The 19,654-nt window shown below is 37.2% G+C and overlaps 1 protein-coding gene across 1 annotated transcript; it reads left to right on the top strand.

Annotated features, from left to right (window-relative positions):
- Window positions 1–1,062: 1,062 nt before the first annotated feature.
- On the top strand, window positions 1,063–14,518 carry LOC111874635 (leucine-rich repeat-containing protein 40; the record flags this gene model as incomplete). Its single annotated transcript, XM_023870287.2, has 9 exons — window positions 1,063–1,239; window positions 2,976–3,118; window positions 3,788–3,991; window positions 5,484–5,627; window positions 8,208–8,396; window positions 9,390–9,575; window positions 10,084–10,219; window positions 11,992–12,162; window positions 14,350–14,518. Coding segments are annotated over 7 exons (1,158 nt in total), but the record flags the coding sequence as incomplete, so codon positions are not given.
- Window positions 14,519–19,654: the final 5,136 nt, after the last annotated feature.

The following is a 19,654-nucleotide window of genomic DNA, read 5'->3' as shown; positions in this document are numbered from 1 at the left end:
GGTTGAATTTGTAGTGTAAATAATAGTACAGATAATTTTGAAGAAGAAACTGGTAACTAAGGCTGAATGTTTCGAACATGTAACATGGTGTAATTTGAGGTGGCGGAGTTGTTCACATTATCTTTGTGTTATCATTAAGTGCATAGGGTGAATCAAAATTGATGTTCAGATATTAAATCTAAATGTTGATTCTGTTTTTGGGTTGCATCATGCGGTTATGTGTGATGTTGCTGATGTTATGAAGGTACATGCTGCTTCTGCCTTCAGGCTTGAAATTTGTGGGTTGGTTAGTTGTTACATGTATACAGCGTTGTGTTTGAACAGGAACAAAGGGAAGGGGGTAGGGTGCCTCATCTAGACAAGGCATTAATCCCCACTGCCTTCCCCTTTGCCCCATTTCAGTTCAAATACAGTGCTATATATATATATACACACACACACACACACACACAATAGCTAACCAACCTGGACACTTTAACCCTGAAGATGGAGGCATAATATAACTCTTAAACATCAATACCTTTGCTTACAAGCCAGAAGGTCGCGGGTTCAAGTCCTGATGAGGTCATTGGATTTTATTCAATTGACCTAATCCTTCCGGCCGCACTAGGCCCTGGGGTCAACTCAGCCTCTAACAGAAATGAGTACCAGGAATTAATTAAATAATTTTCCTGTGGAGTGAAGCGCGGCCGATGCGTAAGGCTGACAACCTTACCGCCATCTTTGAACCGATTGTCAAGGTAATGTGGGACCCTTAACGTCTCACAACCCTATGGGCCTTCACGGCCTGTTACAGGGATAGCTTTACTTTTTTACTTTTACAACCACACATAATAACACAAGGATAGATGAACAAAAACTATGAAAGCCTGAAATCAGTAATAAATGTTAATAGAAATATACTTACACATATAAAAGTGTCACATAAAAACTGACAGTCATTTTGTTACTTACTGCCCCTTGACACTGGAACCTGTGTTTGTAGTAGCTTGCTGTGACCTTTGGTCACAGACTTACATTCCTCTTTGTTCTTTTCTGTGGAATGTTCATGTAATGTAACTTATTCCAGTTCTTCTTAAACTGGATCTGAAAGACAACCAGATAAGCTTCTTACCTTCATTAGGAGATCTGAGGAAGTTGGAAATGTTGTTCCTTCAGCACAACCACCTAGTCGCACTTCCAGATGTGACAGGTTGTATGGCACTCAAGGAACTCCATCTAGCTGACAACATTATTAAGGTGTGGGTTACCTCCATACTGCTCTGTTTTATCTTTGGTGTTGTCCTTTATCTAATGTAAATTTGCATGCATACACATGCAAAAGTGTTTGGCTTCATTTTGTTTTGTTCATACAGTATTCCAGTAATGACAAACAGTGACTTTTCCTGAGAGAAAGGCTTCCAGCATGTTTTGCCATAGCAAACATTTTCCTTTCCTGCAGATAGAACAGGTGTGTGGTTGTATATATATAGCTTATCTAGAAAGTAAAGACCGTTTGGTGATTAAAAAAAGATAACATTAAAAAATTGTATTTTACATCATTAGTACAGATCTTAAATCATTTTTATACATAATTCCCATGAAGATTCAGGTATTTGTCATATCATGTTACAAGTTTCTATGCCTGCATCATAGAAATTGCTGCCAGTCAATTGAACCAGTCTGTAACCATCTTCACTTGTTCGTTGCTATCCATGCGCGTGCCATTAAAAAACTGCTCCATGTGTGTGAACAAGTGAAAATCAGTTGGAACTAAGTCCAGACTGTGGAGAGGATGGAAATAAAATGGTGCAATTCATTCACCCATGCAAATGTTATTCACAAACGGTCATTACATCCCTCGTATTATTGTGTGTATGAAAGAGAGAGGTAGTATATATGTGTGCGTGCGTGTGTGCGTGCGTGCGTATACTGCATTTCTTCTTTTTGTACTGCTGATATTTCTGAATAGTGGCAAACAGCTATTCTTCTCAGTATGTAGTATCCAATTGATGGTCTATAAAATGTATTTGGCATAACTTCATGGTGCAGGATGTTCTTGAATAGGTAGTAGCTAGTCAGTCGCCAGGAAGAAAATCTGTGCTCGTATGGGACAGGGAGTTTTATCTCTGTGTTTGCCAATGCCTGCTACTAGACCCCTATCACGGGAAAGTTCAATTCAATCCATTCCTTCACACTGTGTGTAGCAGGCAAAATTATGCTTTTGTGTGTTTTTAATCTTCACGTTTTCGGATAGCATGAAGACAGAAATTCTGAGGTGAATGGTAGCAAGTATTCCTCAGATTTAATCTACTCTAGATATCTTTGTTAATATAGTTTTTATTGTTATTCCCAGATATTCAAACTTGGCCACATTTTCGAAGGATTTATTAGCTGTCTACATTGTGATTTTCCTCTGCATTCTGGTTGAGCATATGCTTAATTTTATGTGTTCACTTCGAGACCAGTTTTCATAGTAGCATGCAGTACAGTTTGCCAGATAAATTAATACATCAATATAAATCAGAAAAACATTTTATCTAACAGCAAAACTGATTGTCACTGCTTGGGTGCAACTAAATACAATACATTTTTTATTATTATTTCGTTACAACTATATTTGGTATGAGTAAATGTATATTGGTTGTCAGGATAGTATGACGAAAGGATGAAACTATACCACTGGATTCAAAAGTAAGGTTGAGATAGGCTAAGGAACACTTCCTGTTGAGTGTTACAGGGGACTGTTTCACTTGGGTGTGAAATGACGAGGATGTGAAGCCGACCACTCAGCTTCTGTCTAGTGCCATGGTTAAGAATGCATATAGATATACCTCCACTCCCCCATACATTCATGCCAAAATTTGCATGCATCAGCAAAGAGAATGCTTCTTTACCAATACCTGGCTGTGTATCCTTCATAGGGTGCAGTTCTATCACAGTTTTATTGCGTTTCTTGAAAGAGTTAAATTTATATCTTGATTATTTCTTGGCAGGAACTTGATGTTGAGTTGTTAGAAGGTTTGTCACGTTTGCGAGTGTTAAACCTTTGTAATAATGAAGTTACATCTCTGCCAGAAGAGATCTCAGGACTGCAACTACTTGTACGATTGGACCTTACCAATAACAGTCTAGTCACGTAAGTTTATAGTTTATGAAGTGGACAGTGACTGTAATTCTCATGCAGTGACACTTTTATTTTTACAAGTACATCACTACTGTTAGTTGGCAAATTGCACGCTTAGTTGAAAAGTTCACAAAACAGAATGATTTTATGGATAAATAATGGTATAGATATAGTAAAGAAATCTGAGAATATATTGGAATGATGCAGATTGGTAGTTCTTAACCAGTTTCTATAAATGTACTGCATTTTTTTGTGTGAGACTTAGAATGTGATCTTAGAGAAATAGGATGGGGTGGTATGGACTGGGTTTATATGGTGGAGGCTATGATCAGTGGAGGGCTATTGTGAACATAGTAATAAACCTTTGTTTTCCATAAAATGTTGGAAAATTCTTGAGTGAGTAGCTGAGAGACTGGTTTCTCAAGAAGGAATCAGCTCCATGCAATTAGATAAAATTAAAATGCTTTGTTCAGTGTCTTATTAGGTCAGTATTCTGGAAGAGTTTACTTTTATAATGAGAATTTTCTTCAGGAGTGCAACCTTGAATGATGTGACTCCATGGAGTGAACTTTACTGAACTGCATGTTGTCACATCGTAGAAGGTGCACATATAATTCTTAATAGATGCTGTTGTGAGAATCTCAAATCTCACGGATAATCTTCTGGTTTTTCTGTGTCCAGATTACCTGATACTTTGTGCTATCTGCCACACCTACAATCTCTACATTTGGAAGGAAATCCTCTTCATTCTATTCGGAGAGATATTATTCAGTGTGGAACTACTAGACTTCTGAAATTTCTCCGTGAGCGTTTGAAGGATGAAGGAAATGCTAATATTGGTTCTTACACCTTAATTGCAGAAAAAGATGTGAAGTTCCCTGACAGGTATTGTAGAATAAAGCCTCAGATGATGAATTTGTGTGAATCTAAGAATTGTGTTGCATGCATTTTGAGTTTTCATTCATAGAATTTGCATGTTCTCTAGATGACAGAATTTTAGGATGTAAATGTACTTTCCTGAGCATCTGATTTTGGTAACTGGAATTAGAAGCCAAAACAAAAATTTACAACAAAATTCTTCGTAATTGTAACACAATATCACACGCTGTATGATAGTTTTTATAATAATATTATTTCCATTTTTTAAGAATGATGACTAGTAAAACAAGCAGTTATATTATTCAAGTTTTTGTTTTAATCAGATATCTGCTTTGGGTGATTAAAAGGATTTACTCTGAGCCAGTCTTTGCTATTTCTTGTCAACTTGAAATGTCAGCATTTAAATTCAAGTATGGTTGAAATCTTGAAAAAATTTTAAGTGGTGCCTGTGGTATTAGTGCAGTGTACAGTTCAATATATTGTGATAATGTCACTTGAACTTGAAACTTGCCCTGTGACACAATGTGCAATATGCTTTTTGTAAATAAGACTTCCAGTGAAAGATGTGTAGTTTTTTTTTCAGAATGACTTTTTGCATTTATTTGTGTTATACCTCAACAGCATAATTAGTTCTCCTTTACTGTGACACAATTATTATCATTGTTTAGTTTGCAGTTTTCCATCCCCTTCTCCACTTCCCATTAGACCGAACATTGGATTCATTTCCATCTGAAAACTGGTGTTACCCAACTTAGAATCAGTAATTCATGTACTTAATGTTGTATGTGCTACCATCTTCTTTCTCAGTAAATGCATAGACAGAATGGCAGCCATTATATTAGAACAAGTCACCAGGGAAGTCAGTGTGTTTGTCTCAGAATATGTTTTAATTATTTGAGCATCATTCTCATATTTGTCTTTATTATTTTATGTTCATTTTGACTGTTGTTGCTGTAGCCTTCAGTACACATGTTGTCTGTCTCTGTCCATTGGTTAATGTTCACAATATGGACATTCATACCCTGAAGTTGGAGGCAGCAAATTCCACCAAAATGTTGGTAACCATGTGTGAATCTGGATGGTGTCACATCCAGTAGACCACAGTCTTAATTTTTACTGCTATGAAACCCTCAGATCTCTCATATATACAGTTTTGCAACAAACTAAATTCCACATGGTGTGTCTAGTTGTCAGATTGAATACTGATTTAACATTTATTCTTTTTCATCATGTCCAGTTAACAGATGAGAGTACCTCAAGAAGGTGTATGGGTGCTCAGGATGGTCACTTATGGTGTAATCTCACACCAAATAATTTAAAATGTGTGTACACTGCTTTTTTCTCTTCTCAAGAATTGAAGCAAACAATTTTCATTTCTGATGCAGTGGTGAAATTATGAAGTGCAGGTTTCAGGTTTGTGATAGGGCATGTTCATCTCCTATGTTGTGGAATTAAAATGTCATACCTGTAACCTTTGTATGTTATTTTTCTGGTTCAGATATATGATGAGGTCTGGTCGATCTTTAAGTCTAGCTATGCAGGATCTTACAGAGATTCCAGACTCAGTTTTTCAAGAAGCTCTGGAGGCTGAAGTCACTACTGTCGACTTTTCCAAGAACAAGTTGAAAGAAGTACCTAGTGGGTAAGTGGGTCTTTTTTTCTTCTCATAATTCTGAAATGTTTTCATAAGGTACAAGTTCTATATATTGTGGTCTTGTACCAATGATCGATCTTTGAATGCAGTGAATAAACAAAAAATGACAAATGACAAATGACAAATGTTGCTCGCATGTTCAAGAACAAAATGAGTTTTTATGGATTTAGAATTGGAGCCTTAACATTATGTGCCATGTCATTTTATCACTTGTAAAGACCCATAATTTGAATTTTTAAACATGTTATGTTTACATATTTTTTTCTGAACAGCGACTGAAGGATGAAGTTGATTCCAGATGTATTGCAGCTTCAACTTATTCATATATTTTATCGATAGGTATCAGTAGTTCATGATGGTAAAAAAAGTTACCGTGTTTTGTATGTGTTTTGTAAGAAGTAATTGTTAAGTTACTGCCATGGCAAGTCATAAAAGTACAGCTGTGTCCCACAAAAGAATGCCATTGACAAATGTCTGAACCTTTTACATGTCAGACTTCAATTCTTATATATTTTTAAAACATATTTAAAATTGAAAAGTACCAAATGACTTGGATGAAACATATGCAGACTGAAGACAAAATATAAACTTTGGAAGGAAGAGATCCAGGATTCCTGAAGAAGAAATGGAGAGGCCAGCCTGAAGGGTGTAGGAACAGACAGTGCAGCTACACCTGCATAGTTCATAATGGTGATGATGAGTATGTTTAGTAATAACTTTCACCCTACACTTCTTGTTTTAGAAAGAAAATTAGGTTTTTGGTATCATAATGTCCATGTGTCCAGTCTAGAAAACCGAAATTAACAGCTGTGGGGATCTGTTGCACTGACCATGCGACACCCTCTACCCGCTAAAGTTGGCACTAACTTCGTCGACAAGCAGTGGTCTCTCAGTCAGTATAGTTTGCTTACAGACTAAAGCCACGGAGTTTAGTTTTAATGTCCATGTGTTTGTCCCTTCTAAAAAGACTTTAAACCAGTCTAAAGATTTTCATGAAACATCATGCTGTTACCTGCTACTCCACCTTTCTACTTTTGAATTCAGTGTTACCAGTACTACCAACATAGTGATAGTGTGAATTTGCAAAGCTGGGTCAGTACTAATTCCTCTTGATGTAGTCCTGAAATCTTGTGTGGCAACTGCCAGAAAGATGATAAATGTTTGTTAAGGGTGTGTTTAATGGTGCCTACCATACCAAAACCTGTTTTGCTGGAAAAATGCAGTGTCACCACAAAATGGTATTTATGTTATAAATTTAAGAATATTTGTATTGTGTTTTTTTTTAGAATGCATGTGTTTATAAGGAAAGTGTAAAATTGAGAAAATGAAGGTAATAGTAATATAGTACTTTTATTTCCAAGCAAAAGAGGTCTCATTTTCACAAGGTTTCTGTACTCAGTATATAAATAGATATAAATGCATTCTGTAGATTGTAGTAAGCAATGTGTGTGTGGAGTACAGTATAGTCAGGGTACAGTATATCACATTTGGAAAATACCTGAAAATAAAGTACAATTATAAAAGCATACCCCCAGGACAAGTGGCACTACAAAGACCTGATCATATAAATTACATTAATAATAAGTAATTGCAATTGTACAGTGTTATATGTATATAAAATGTAACATTGCTCTCAGATCATTTCTCTGACCGAATTAATGTACCAAATAGTTAACTTTACATACAAATTCCACACATTTAGTTCACTTTTGGGATGTCCATGTTCACTGAGACGACTACTTGAAACTACAACAACAAATGTTCGTTGCATTAGGAACGCATATTGCAGACGTGTGATGAGCGTGTCTGAAGAAAACTGGTGGAGACTCCTTTTGTAGCAGTTAACCCAGTCTAGTGATGATGGTGCTGTGTGGAGGCCCCTAAAAGGGCCATTTTGTCTAGCTGAGTCTTGTAGCAAGCTAGCAAGCATGGCGTGCTCCCTTGCGTCAACCCATGATTGCAAGTCATCTGGATAACAGCAAGCTGCAGTGAGTCTGGCTGGCTGGTAGAGTCAGCTGCCTACGGTGCGTGTGCTGGTGGAGTTGGTGTGGTGCAGCTGTGGTGCTCCCTTGATGGCAGTGTAACAGCGACTGATGCAAGACTGATGTTAGCCAGTTGGAGACCCACATTTTTATACCATTACTGCTGGGCGGCGTGTGGACCATTTGGCACTGGAGCTGCAGTTGTGAGCGCTGATTGGATAGCACTTGTGTTGGTGTCCAGAGAGGTGGGCTGTAAGTGATGTATAAATATTGGCGCTGGAGCTGCAATTGGATAGTGCTAGTGTTGTGTCCAGAGAGCCGGACTGCAAGTGATTTATAAATAATGCCGCCTCCTTGTATGTTGTGGGTGTTGCCTGTTAGAATGCAGGAGGTTTGCGCACACACTTCACATATAAGAAGAAACACATATACACCTAAACACACATATATACATACAACAGTACATGAAATTTGCAGTCTATTAATCATCTTTCAGTAATATAAAGTCATCAGCATAGCAGAAGATAAGAATAAAAAGAAATTCTTACAATGAGAGATCAACACATAGTGGTGTATTGTGTTGCAGGTTGCAGAAACTGGCAAGTCACATCACTGAACTGAACCTTAGCTGTAATGCATTGTCTGTACTTCCCGCTGAGCTGGGACTGTGTCAGAACTTGCAGTACCTTGACTTGCAGAGGAATTCACTTGAAAGCTTACCCCAGTCACTTGAATGTTTGACAAAGCTCAGGGAACTTGTAATAGCTTTCAACAAGTAAGTAATTATTGTCTACCACTTCGGTTTATTGCAGTTGTGAACACAACCAGTATTTCATTTAGTTTCAGCTCAGTTCTGTCTCCTGCAGAGAAAGAATGTTTGTGAGCATCTTTATCAGTTTTAATAATTATACTAATATCATCAGCCTGAGAGTTTTGCTGTTTGCCTACTCTGTAGGTAAAAATGTTTAGGGTCATGTAATAACCTTGAAAGAAATTTCACAAAGTCTGCTCAGGGGCAATGATGACAGATCGTGATGACTGGAGCATGTAGTTTTACTGTATAGGTAGTCATTATAGGATCTAGCCTATGGGCGAGATGTCCAGGCCCTGTTAGAGACATATTTTTCTATCTTTTCCTGTGGCCTGATTATACAAGATGATTCTAGTGGTGCTGTTATTTGTGCCTCTTCTTTTGGGTTTGAATTCAGTTTGTATGTTGCATTTTATATCTCTGACATTACCAGAAATCTTAAATTGTAGTGTCCATTTTGTGCAATAGAAGGATCTACACAGCATATAGGAATTCACATGTATATTAACATATTATATACCTGCTTAATGGGAGCTGGGGTACTGCAGTTGGTATAATGACTGGCTATGGGCTGGATGACGGAGGGGTAGGAGTTCAGGTCCTGGTAGGGTCAAGAATTTTCTCTTCTCCAAATCCTCCAGACCAGCTCTGTGGTTCACCCAACCTCCTATCCAATGGGTACTGGGGTCTCTTTTGCCGGTAGTAAAGCAGCTGGGGCCTGAAGCTGGCCACTCACCTCCAGCTAGTGCTGAGGTCAAGAAAATGTGGATCTATATGTCTACTCCTCCATATGCCTTCATGATGTAATGCATAATTTATTGAGCACAGGGACAACTTTTACCTTTTTTTATACCTGCTTAATAAACTAAGATTGAAATATTTTATTGTATTGACTCAGATATGTAATTATCATCATTTGTTCTGTTTTTGTTAAATTACTAGTTATCTGATTTACAGATTTTTTGAACTACCTGATTGTGTGTACAAATTACCAGGGCTTGAAATTCTGATAGCTCGTGACAATCGTTTAACCACGATAGATGTGGCAGGGCTGTCTCAGCTACACAGGCTGGCCACATTGGATCTGACCAATAACAGCATTAGTCATGTGCCTCCAGCGTTGGGTAACATGACACAGCTAAGGTGAGTGCCATTGATTAAATCAGTCAGCGTGCTGTGTCTTTATGTAATTCAGGTATTATTTCTTTTATAAGAGGATGCTTGATGTCAGATGATGTAGGGAGAAAAACTCTGGCAAGGATCATGTTCTTAGAATTTACATACATTAAGTCATTTCATTTAGCCGATTTGCATCTAGCATGTTTTAATTGCTGTTCAGTAACTAAGGAATATTATAGGTTTTACAGTTAAACTGACTGCTAGTGTCTAGTAGACCGTGGTAGGTAGCACTTTCATTAATGCGGACTATATAAGAAAAAGATAAAAGATGTATGAAAGTAAAGGTCACTTACGTATATATATATATGTAAATGGAAGATCTGTTTACACATTACTGTCATCTTCATGATAAGATGGAGCTAGATGCACAGCTAGTCTTCCTTCTCTTATTTAATTTATATACTTGTACTGTACCAGGGTCGCCCCAAATATTGTATCGGTCTTTGGAAGTTATAAGGTTATTGTTTTTTAGGTCGTTGGAGTTGACTGGAAATAGTTTTCGGCAGCCTCGACATGCTATATTAACAAAAGGAACCCACAGTATCTTGTCTTATCTGCGTGACCGAATACCACAGGGCCAGCAGTAACTGGCTGCATTGTATGCATTTGTAAGTTGTGTTCTACAGCATAAAACTAATTTCCCTAAGAATATTTTATGGTTTACATTTTAAAATGTGGTTAAAGGTGCGGCAGAAAATGTTCTTGGACTGTAAAAAGTTTGTTGAAACTTGAAACAGTGAACAGTGTCTTATATATTGACTGGGGCCGTGCCATAGCTCAAGCAGTTAGTAGCTGGCTTCCCACCACGGTGACCCGGGTTCGATCCCGGGTCTGGTCAAGTGGGATTTGTGGTGGACAAAGTGGCGCTTGGGCCGATTTTCTCCAAGTACTTCGGTTTCCCCTGCCAATCTTCATTCCACCAATTGCTCTACAATCACCCTCACCTATCATCTGGGGCTTGTACGAGGCTCGTCCACAAAATAAGTTTCCCTGGGGCTGTTTACAGAAACAAAACACAATTTCATGGAAATATTTATTGCAACAGATACAGCAAGTGTTTAGCTATTTTTCAAATAATCGCCACCGGAATTGAGACATTTGTCATACCGTGGGACCAACTTTTGAATACCTGTGTCTTAGAAGTCTGCCGCCTGGGATTGGAACCACTGTGTGACAACCATCTCCGCCTGTCTGTCATTCTCAAAACGCTGATGCTCACCAGACAGGAATTTCTTGAGGTGTAGGAAAAGATGGAAATCACTGGGAGTGAGGTCCAGGGTCCGGGCTGTAGGGTGGATGATTAAACACCTCCCAGCTGAATTCCTGCAGGAGACTTGCTGTCTGTCAAGCCGTGTGTGGCCTAGCGTTATCGTGCAGGAAGACAATATTGGCACTAAGCATCCTGTGCCGCTTGTTCTGAATGGCCCGTCACAATTTCTGCAGTGTTTCACAGTAACTCTCAGCATTCACCGTCTCACCTCTGTCCCAGAATTCCGTGCACATCACTTTCCGCGCCGACATCTGCTTGAATTTCGTCTTACAGGGAGATCCACTGTGATGCCAATGCATTGACTGCTGCTTGGTTCCTGGGGTAATGTGTGCAATCCACGTTTCATCACCTGTGATGATCCGTTCCAGAAACTCGTCGCCATCATCATGGTACTGCTGCAGAAATATCAATGCTGTTTTCATGCACTTTGTTTTGTGTTCTGGTGTCAGTTGCTTCGGCACCCACCTGGTGCACAATTTCCTGAACAACAGATGCTCCGTGACAATTTTGTGCAACAAGGAGCAGGAAATTGAACATGACTGCTGAGTTCCATAATTGTGATGCGACGATTCTCCATAATGCCTTCCCGCACAAGCTCTACCAGGTCATCTGTAATGATGGATGGCCACTCACTGCGCTTCTCATCATGCACACTTTGTCGACCTGCTGAAAATTGTCTGCACCAGTGACGCACCATCTGTTTGCTCATGACGTTAGGATCATAGACCCGGGNCTGTATCTGTCACATCTTATATTTTTAAACTTTCTGAGCTAAAAAAGGATAGGAAGCTAGTGACATAATGTTTGAATATACTAATTCCCATCTTTTAGTATTGATGACTTATTTAAAGTTTTAGTGTTGTGATAATTAATTAATTAGTTCAACGGAATCTGAGTCGTAAGTTTTACAGCAATAATTGGCGCTGAACAAACTANCACTGACCGCACTTCACAGTCGGCGGGAGCTGGAATAAGAGCCTCCGTCTTCAACAGCTGCAACAATGCTACTGTGGGAATGCGGGAAGTTCTTTTAGTGCATGCGCCATGCTACGTCATTGCTCCATCACGTATGTGCAGTCGCTTTGNAAATTAATTTCAATTTTTTAACAGGCTTTTAGGATGAAGATTTTCCTTCAAAAGGCAATGTTTACACAGCAGTGAAGTAATCTGGTCTGTTACACTTATATACTGTATCCTGCGGCTAACTTTACAGCCTCCTTTGCAGCACCAAACCAACTAGAATGGAATTAGTCATTCAGAAACATTAAAATTGTTTTGCAGGTGAGAACTTTCTCATGATTTATTACTTTTAAAGTAAAATTATTCTGAATAAGTCTTTAAAGCAGACACTGAAAGAGGTGTTGTGCAAGATTTCAACACACATTAGCAAATGTAACATTCTGTGTTACTAGTTGATGTTCATACCCTGTTAACTTTCAATTAACAGCACAAAATTAAATTTCTGAGGCGTCTGAAGTGTGTAGATTGTTCCTGTGAACTTTATGTTTTAACTCATTGCTAACTACCTTTGTCTGTGAGGCATGGTCAGTTATTTAGTAGTTCTGTGTATTCCACTTTTTGTTAAATGAGTTGTATTGTTCCACGGAGCTGAAATATTTGTTATGGTTGTCATATGTATGTATATATATATATATATTTAATGCGTAAAAGTCTTTTAAACCCCATTTTAGATTGAAATAATGTTTTTCATCAGTGTTTATTTGTTATGTAGGTGTGTATTGTTATAAGTATTTTACTTATGTAAGTCTTTCTCTACAGTAATATTGTACATTTTTATTGTTCCGCATTTTGCCCCTCAGAATCTGTTATAGGAATTGGGTATGAATTCTGTATTAAAAAATGTAGTTCCTTGTAAACTGCTTCTTCAGTAGTACAAATGCTGTTAAAAATGACTTTGTTATGATAATTTTCCCATGTGGTCTTTATTAGGGGAGCGTTTTAGAAGAAATTCAAAACATTTTGAATTATCTGTGCCAGTTTGACTCGCCCTACTGCTACAAAGTAAATTGTGTCAGTTATTGCTTTGTGGTATATCGTTTAGTTAATGACATTTTTTTTTCCTAGAATTACACCATTTAGGAAATGCTTGGCCACAAATGAAGCACTGGGTTGTTGTTTTTTATTTCTTTCTTGTTATGTCCTGTGATGAAAGTATTGTTTGTTATGGGTCGTTTTAGTTATTACCCTTTCTGTTTAGTCTATGGTTGTTAAAAAATTCTAAAATTTGTATTGTTTCTTCGGGTGAATCCATGTAAAATGAAGCATAAACTTCAAAGTGTAATATGGATTTTGTGTCATTATGTGAAGGTTATGTTACTTTTCTGCACTTAATTTAATTGTTGTTATATTTGATTCTTGTTTTTATTTTGAAAATGTGTTGGTGTTTGTAATTCGTTATCATTTTGGTTTATGTGAAATCATATGTGAGACAGCCTTTAAAATTGCATTTGATTTAATCTTTAAAGGGCTATATTAATTTCATAAATTGACATTAAGGCTGAAGACTTACAAGTCTTCATTGAATTATTTTTCATTCATGGTGTCGTCTGTTGGAAATACTGTATTCCTTTTCATGATTCAGTCAGCTTATCATTGACTTTTAAACTGAGTCACTGGGTATTGTCTTATGTTCCATGATCCATGTGTATATCATTTCTTGGGTCTTAATACTATGTTAATAGGTAAAGATGTTGCAGCAAGTTATGGAGCTGGTATAGCTCAGTCATTATAGTGTATGGGATGGAAAGGTGGGGGGACTTTGGTTCAATTCCAGGCAGGAGCAGAGGCATTTCTCTTCTCTTCAGCCTCCAGACCAGCTCTGTGGCACACTCGGTCTTCTGTCCCAGCTGCTGGGGCATGAAGCTGATCACTTGCCTCCATCTAGTGCCAAGGTTAAAAGAATGAGTGGAGCTATACTTCCACTCTTTTATCATCTTATGGTTCCCAACATATTGCAGGTGCCCACATGTCACACTTTGCATGCTGATTGTGTTTATTAGCAACAGCATGTATGTGAGAAGGGTTGAAAAATTTCCTTCATATTATACTGCATTAAGCCTCAAGCAGTCATCTTTTTAGATGGAGGATAAGCTCTGAACTGGCTAAAAAAATAAAATTTAATAGGTATGAGTGTTATTTCTACGACATATAAAAGAAAAAATGTACTGTCACATAACAGGAGTAAACATCCTTATTTCTGGTTCATAATATTTGCTGTGGTGATCTTTTTTTTTTATCAGAATATGAAGTTGTGGTGTATAAAACATTATGTTCTGAACACGGTGTAGTGATAATGCTCAAGACTTGTACTTGGCCAAGGCATTGGTCAACTTGACTCAGGTTTTCATGCTTTTATAGTTGGTTGAGGCACTATGCTACAAGCTGGAAGGTAGCGGATTCAATTCCCAATGAGATCACTGGATTTTTCACTTGATCTAATCCTTTCAGCTGCACAGTGGCCCTGGTGTTACTCAGCCTCTAACAGATATGAGTAACAGGAATCTTCCTAGGGGTGAAGGGCGACAAGCATGTAAGGATGTCAACCTCACCACCATCTGTGAGCTGATTGCCTAGAAAATGTGGGAGCCTCGATATCTCACGGCCCTATGGGCCTCCATGCCCTGTTACACAGATAGCTTTACCTTTAGTATCTTAAGTAGGCCACAACTTCCTTCCAAATCATTTTCAATTCTTCATTTATAACTATCGTACTGTCTTTTGACACCATGTCGTAGTACTGACAGTAATGTTAAAGAACGACCTAAAAAGTCTTATAAAGGTTCATTGTTTCAGGGATAGTTTTCTTTCAGTATTTTATGAATACAACAAATTATTTGTTACATACAATTAAACTAGCTTGAAACAGAATCTGACACGACCTGAAATTTTTCTGTTACAGTGTTCATAGGTGATTAGCTGTTGTGGAAAACATGCAGTTTTGGGGTTGATATGCGGTAATAGTTCATAAATTTAGTTATTTGAAAGATTATTTTTAGAAGATCATATTCAGGGTTATCAGCATGTAATTGCCAGCAAAGGTACCTGTCACTTTTTATGGATATCTGTCTTTGTGTGGGAGAATCCCTTCCTCAAAATTTTAGTCATATGTATTGGTGGTGCTGTTAGATCATTTGTGTGTCCTATTTTTTCTTTATATGTTACATGATGTAGTCCATTTGTTTTGTGGACTATGCAAAATTGTTTTAACTTCCCAGAATGGTCCTGATGAAAAGTATATTGCTTCTAGAATGTGTGATATCTAAGAAAGGCTGGGGTTAGAGCAGTTTTGTTTATCGTCACATCTTCTGTGTTAATAAATGTCTTAAAATAGTCACATGCTAATTTGGAATCTTCTCATAGACCTTTTTCTGTTTTTAATTTTATATTTTCTCAGTCTTCATTTAGACTCGTATACATTTATCACTTTGTATTTCTGTAATAAGGCTAATTCATTCGTTCCCTTTATTTTCCATATATCCATACAGGTAACAAACCTAGGATGTGGGAATGGTCCCTTTGAAAATAGATATATCAAAATACATATATAAAATTATACGAGTCACATAATCAAAATCACTTATATTACTCGGTTAACATAAATAATATAAAGTAAAAAATTTGTTAGTATTTTAATTAATAAACATAATTTAAAAACAGCTTACTAGAAAACTTGAATTAATACAGTTTTTTTAAATTACCTATATTAACTGAATTAAATACATTACAAATTTATACACTTATGAGGCCACGCCATAGCTCAAGCAGTTAGTCGCTGACTTCCCACCACGGTAGCCCGGGTTCAAACCCGGCTCTGGTCAACTGGGATTTGTGGTGGACAAAGTGGCGCTGGGGTAGGTTTTCTCCAAGTACTTTCGTTTCCCCTACAGATCTTCATTCCACCAAATTCTCTATCATAATTACCCAGGGCAGGTACAGTAGGCCAGTCAGTGGCAACCGTGCCGAGTGGACCCAACTGGAATGCACCCCGCACTATAGAAATACTGAGAATACACAATTAGGACCAGTTATGTTGATACTGTAGTAAACTGTAGTTTACATTAACTTATCTTACATCTAATTTAGTTTATGTGTAAGGATAATCATGTCAGGTTGTCACAGAGTCATAAAGATTTTCATTTGGACCCTGCATTTCGTAAGCTTTAATCAGAACAATACTTTCTAGGTATTGAACTTGTCTGTTGTCCCTCCACATCAGTATCTTTTTTTGGTGCCATTAGATGAGTAGATGGAAGGTGTAATTAACTGACCATATGATGACTTTGGACTTGTAGAGTCCATTTTATATATTTATAAATGTGTTAATTAACACAGCTGGAAATGCTGTCTGTAACCAGTTGGCCTTTCATTTTTTTAATTGAAATTTGTTTCTGCTGCTATATTTGTGATTCTATTAGCATCATTTGCTGCATTTTTATAGATCAGCATCCTAATCAGTGGCCATTATTCTTGGAGTATTCCATGTTTGTATAGAGGTAGCACTTGTGATTGCTAATTTCAGTAGCAGCTGCTCTAGTATCTTTTTCTGTAGCCAGATTTTCTGCTATAATTTAGGCCCTTCACTTTCATATTTTGTTAGAACTGTATCACCTTTAATATGCTGCACCACATTTCTGGTACCTCATGATCATAATGTAAAGCATGTGATTTAATATTAGTTATGAATGCTTGCTTAATTTCAAAATTATAATACTGTAAAGTATTCTGTAATTTCTAGTTTCCATGTGATGTTTCATAACAAAAGTGTTAGATTAACAAACACATTTTGTCCATTGCTCTCTTCTGTAGGGCCCAAGCATGAAGACGGAAAGAAATTATTAAACAATGCCGTTTTATTGCTTCTAGTCTAGGTCATATGAAGCCACTTTCACAAGTATGTTACACTGTTATTGTAACTGTTGTAATAGTGGAGGTACTGGCAGTTTTACTGTAGAGGCATTTGCATGTCCATGCCTGCTTAAAAATAAATCAAAGAGAGTGAATTGGTACAAAGAGCTCAGTAATCAGGGTTCTTCTTCATTATGTGTATTTAGGCACAGAGCATTTCATAACAGGTATTTGTAAGTATAATAGGCACATGAATCAACGTCTGTGTTTAGTGATAAATGTTTAATTTCTTTCATTTAACAAAATGTGCCCATAATTATTATTACCATGCTTTTGAATATATTTTGCTGTATTGTACTTTGCCAGGGATCACTATAATGGAAGGTAAATAAATGAAATGAAATAATTCTAAAAGAATTCATTTTTAATTGGCATTACTTAGTGATACTCTTGCATGTTGGAAGGTACTGTTAATATGATAGTGGGAAACAGATGCCACTCACAAAAATGAAGAATTACTGCTCTACTTGATATATCTGGCAGTTATTGTAATTGTGACCTTGATGTTTATATAGCATAAGGGGGTTACATTTTGCCATGCAGTTAAGAGGATCTGAGTTTTGGAATGGGATAAGGTATGCAAATGTGTTGTCTTGTGAATTCTCACATGAGGATACATTTATCCCTGGAAACTCTTATATCATGTTCAGCTTAGCTTCATCTTTACTTGTGACTGATAGAATAATAAATTACAACTGACCAGAAATTGGAATTGTGCAAGATGAAAGATTTCTCTCATAAATAACATAATATAGAAGTAGATTGCAATTATAATTTCCCATGCCTTGGTTTGAATGTTTTGTAAATTTCAAGGTAAAGGCAGAGTTATCCCTCTCTGTAATTAAGGATCATGCCATGAAAACATTGGGGGAATGGAAGTATAGTGCCATACACCCTTACCTTTGGCCCAAGATGGTGGTGAGTTGTCAGCTTCATACCCTAGTCACTTTACCCCAAGGGGGAAGAGCCAATGGTACCTATTTGATATTTGGTTGGGAGGGCTCATAGAGCCAGTCAGTATGCAGTGGCTAAGAGAAAATCTGCCTCATTTGGAAATATAATCCTGGTTCCCTGTTCATCCGGCTCATGGTCTGGTCTAGTCTAGTCTAGTCTAGTCTAGTCTCACCCATTCCCATATACACTTAATGCAGCTTAAAAGTAGACTTTGGAATTAAAGATTAATCAACTGTTGCATGTAACATGTGTCAAAAATATCAAAAGCAGTGAGAAGACAGTGTTAGCAGTGGCATTTGCAACAGTCTTTAAGCTATTAGTTGCTGTATTTAATTTGAAGACATTCTATTTGTGATCTGTATAGACAAATAACAAAAGAGATTCCACATATCTTAGGTTAAAAATTTATACAATTGTGACATGACACCTGAAAACCAGGATAGTTCATTGCTAGGAAGTAGCTTGGTAAACATTCCTGTGGAAGTGAACGCGTGCAACAGTAGAAGAGTGGTGTTTTCTATGGTTCAGACTGCGTGCATTGCTACGGAGTGGTGTGGTAAACACATTTCCGCAGCAGTAGAGGAAGCAGTGTTTTCTGTGGTTCAGACTGCCTGCATTGCTATGCAGTGGTGCAGTAAACACATTTCTGCAACAGTGATTCAACACGCAGCAGTAGAGGAAGCAGTGTTTTCTGTGGGTGCCACCCATAGGATATATAAGGAGGATCTTAAGTAGCTAGAATTAGAATTGAGTCTAGTTTCAGAGTTTGTAGATGCAGCAGACAATTGAATTGAGTTCCGGAGTTGGCAGTTGGGAGAATAATGGCAAGAAAGGAATTAGGTTGTGCAAAGAAGATTTCATAGTGTGCTGCAGTTATAGTGAGACTGTTATATGTGTCTATTGCCAGGAAACGACTAGTGAAGACTGAGAAGACTAAGCATGTCCTAGTGATTTGTAAAGTGTGTAGATTAGTGATAGTGCTGTAATAAATTGTACGAGGAGTTCTGAGTCATGTGTATAAGGTGTCAATAAATCCAATAATCCAATTCAAAACCAGTCTATAAGTCATGCACACACCGTACACTTGATAATATTTACTTTTTCCATAGCACTATGTAGCAATCTCGAGTAGCAGATTTTCTTCTGTATTTTGTTGTGAGAGTACCCACAAGAAGTGCTATTAATGTTTCATAATCTTGGAGTGAATAAATTAATGTTTTTGTAGAATAGTATGTAAATCATGTTTCTGTTCCTCCACATGATCAGTAAATAAGGTGTGGAATGCATCTCCTGTATTGTAATGGTTCTTATTGTACTGTAAAATTTTTGTGAAGGGCAAAAATTTCGCTATGGTACCTTTAATAAAAGAGTATGTTTTAATATATTCTTAACACATTGTAAATTGGCCTGTTTCAAATTCATGTGCCCATGTTCCCAAATACTTAACCTCTGTACTCAGGAAAACATGCTTTTTATTTAATTGTGTATGAAGGCGTCACTTTTGTTTTGAGGTATCACAGGATTGTAAGATTTGAGTTTTGGACATTGGTGGTCATGAAGAGTTCTGTCATGAATACAGCAATGTATAGTCTTATGGAAGTCAACTGACANCTCTGAAATGTTAGTTGATTTTTGATAGACTAGATGGTGTTATATCCAAGAAGACAGAACTCTTCATGATTTACGATTCTGTTTTCCTGAGTCATATGTTAACAGTTAAGTGTAATATATTGCTGTGAATGTTTGTATTCTGATGAACATTGTGCCAGTTAAGTACTGAATGGCAAGTAATAGCAAGCTTTCAAAAATTATGTTTTGTTTATAAAAGTAATATTAAAGTACATAGTTGGAAATAATGTTAACAAGATACTGCTGATCACATATGTGTTCAGGT

The sequence above is a fragment of the Cryptotermes secundus genome, unplaced genomic scaffold (genome assembly GCF_002891405.2).
Source record: "Cryptotermes secundus unplaced genomic scaffold, Csec_1.0 scaffold20, whole genome shotgun sequence".
NCBI classification, from domain to species: domain Eukaryota; kingdom Metazoa; phylum Arthropoda; class Insecta; order Blattodea; family Kalotermitidae; genus Cryptotermes; species Cryptotermes secundus.
Note: the sequence above shows the minus strand (reverse complement) of the source record. Positions and strands in the feature narration are given on the sequence as shown.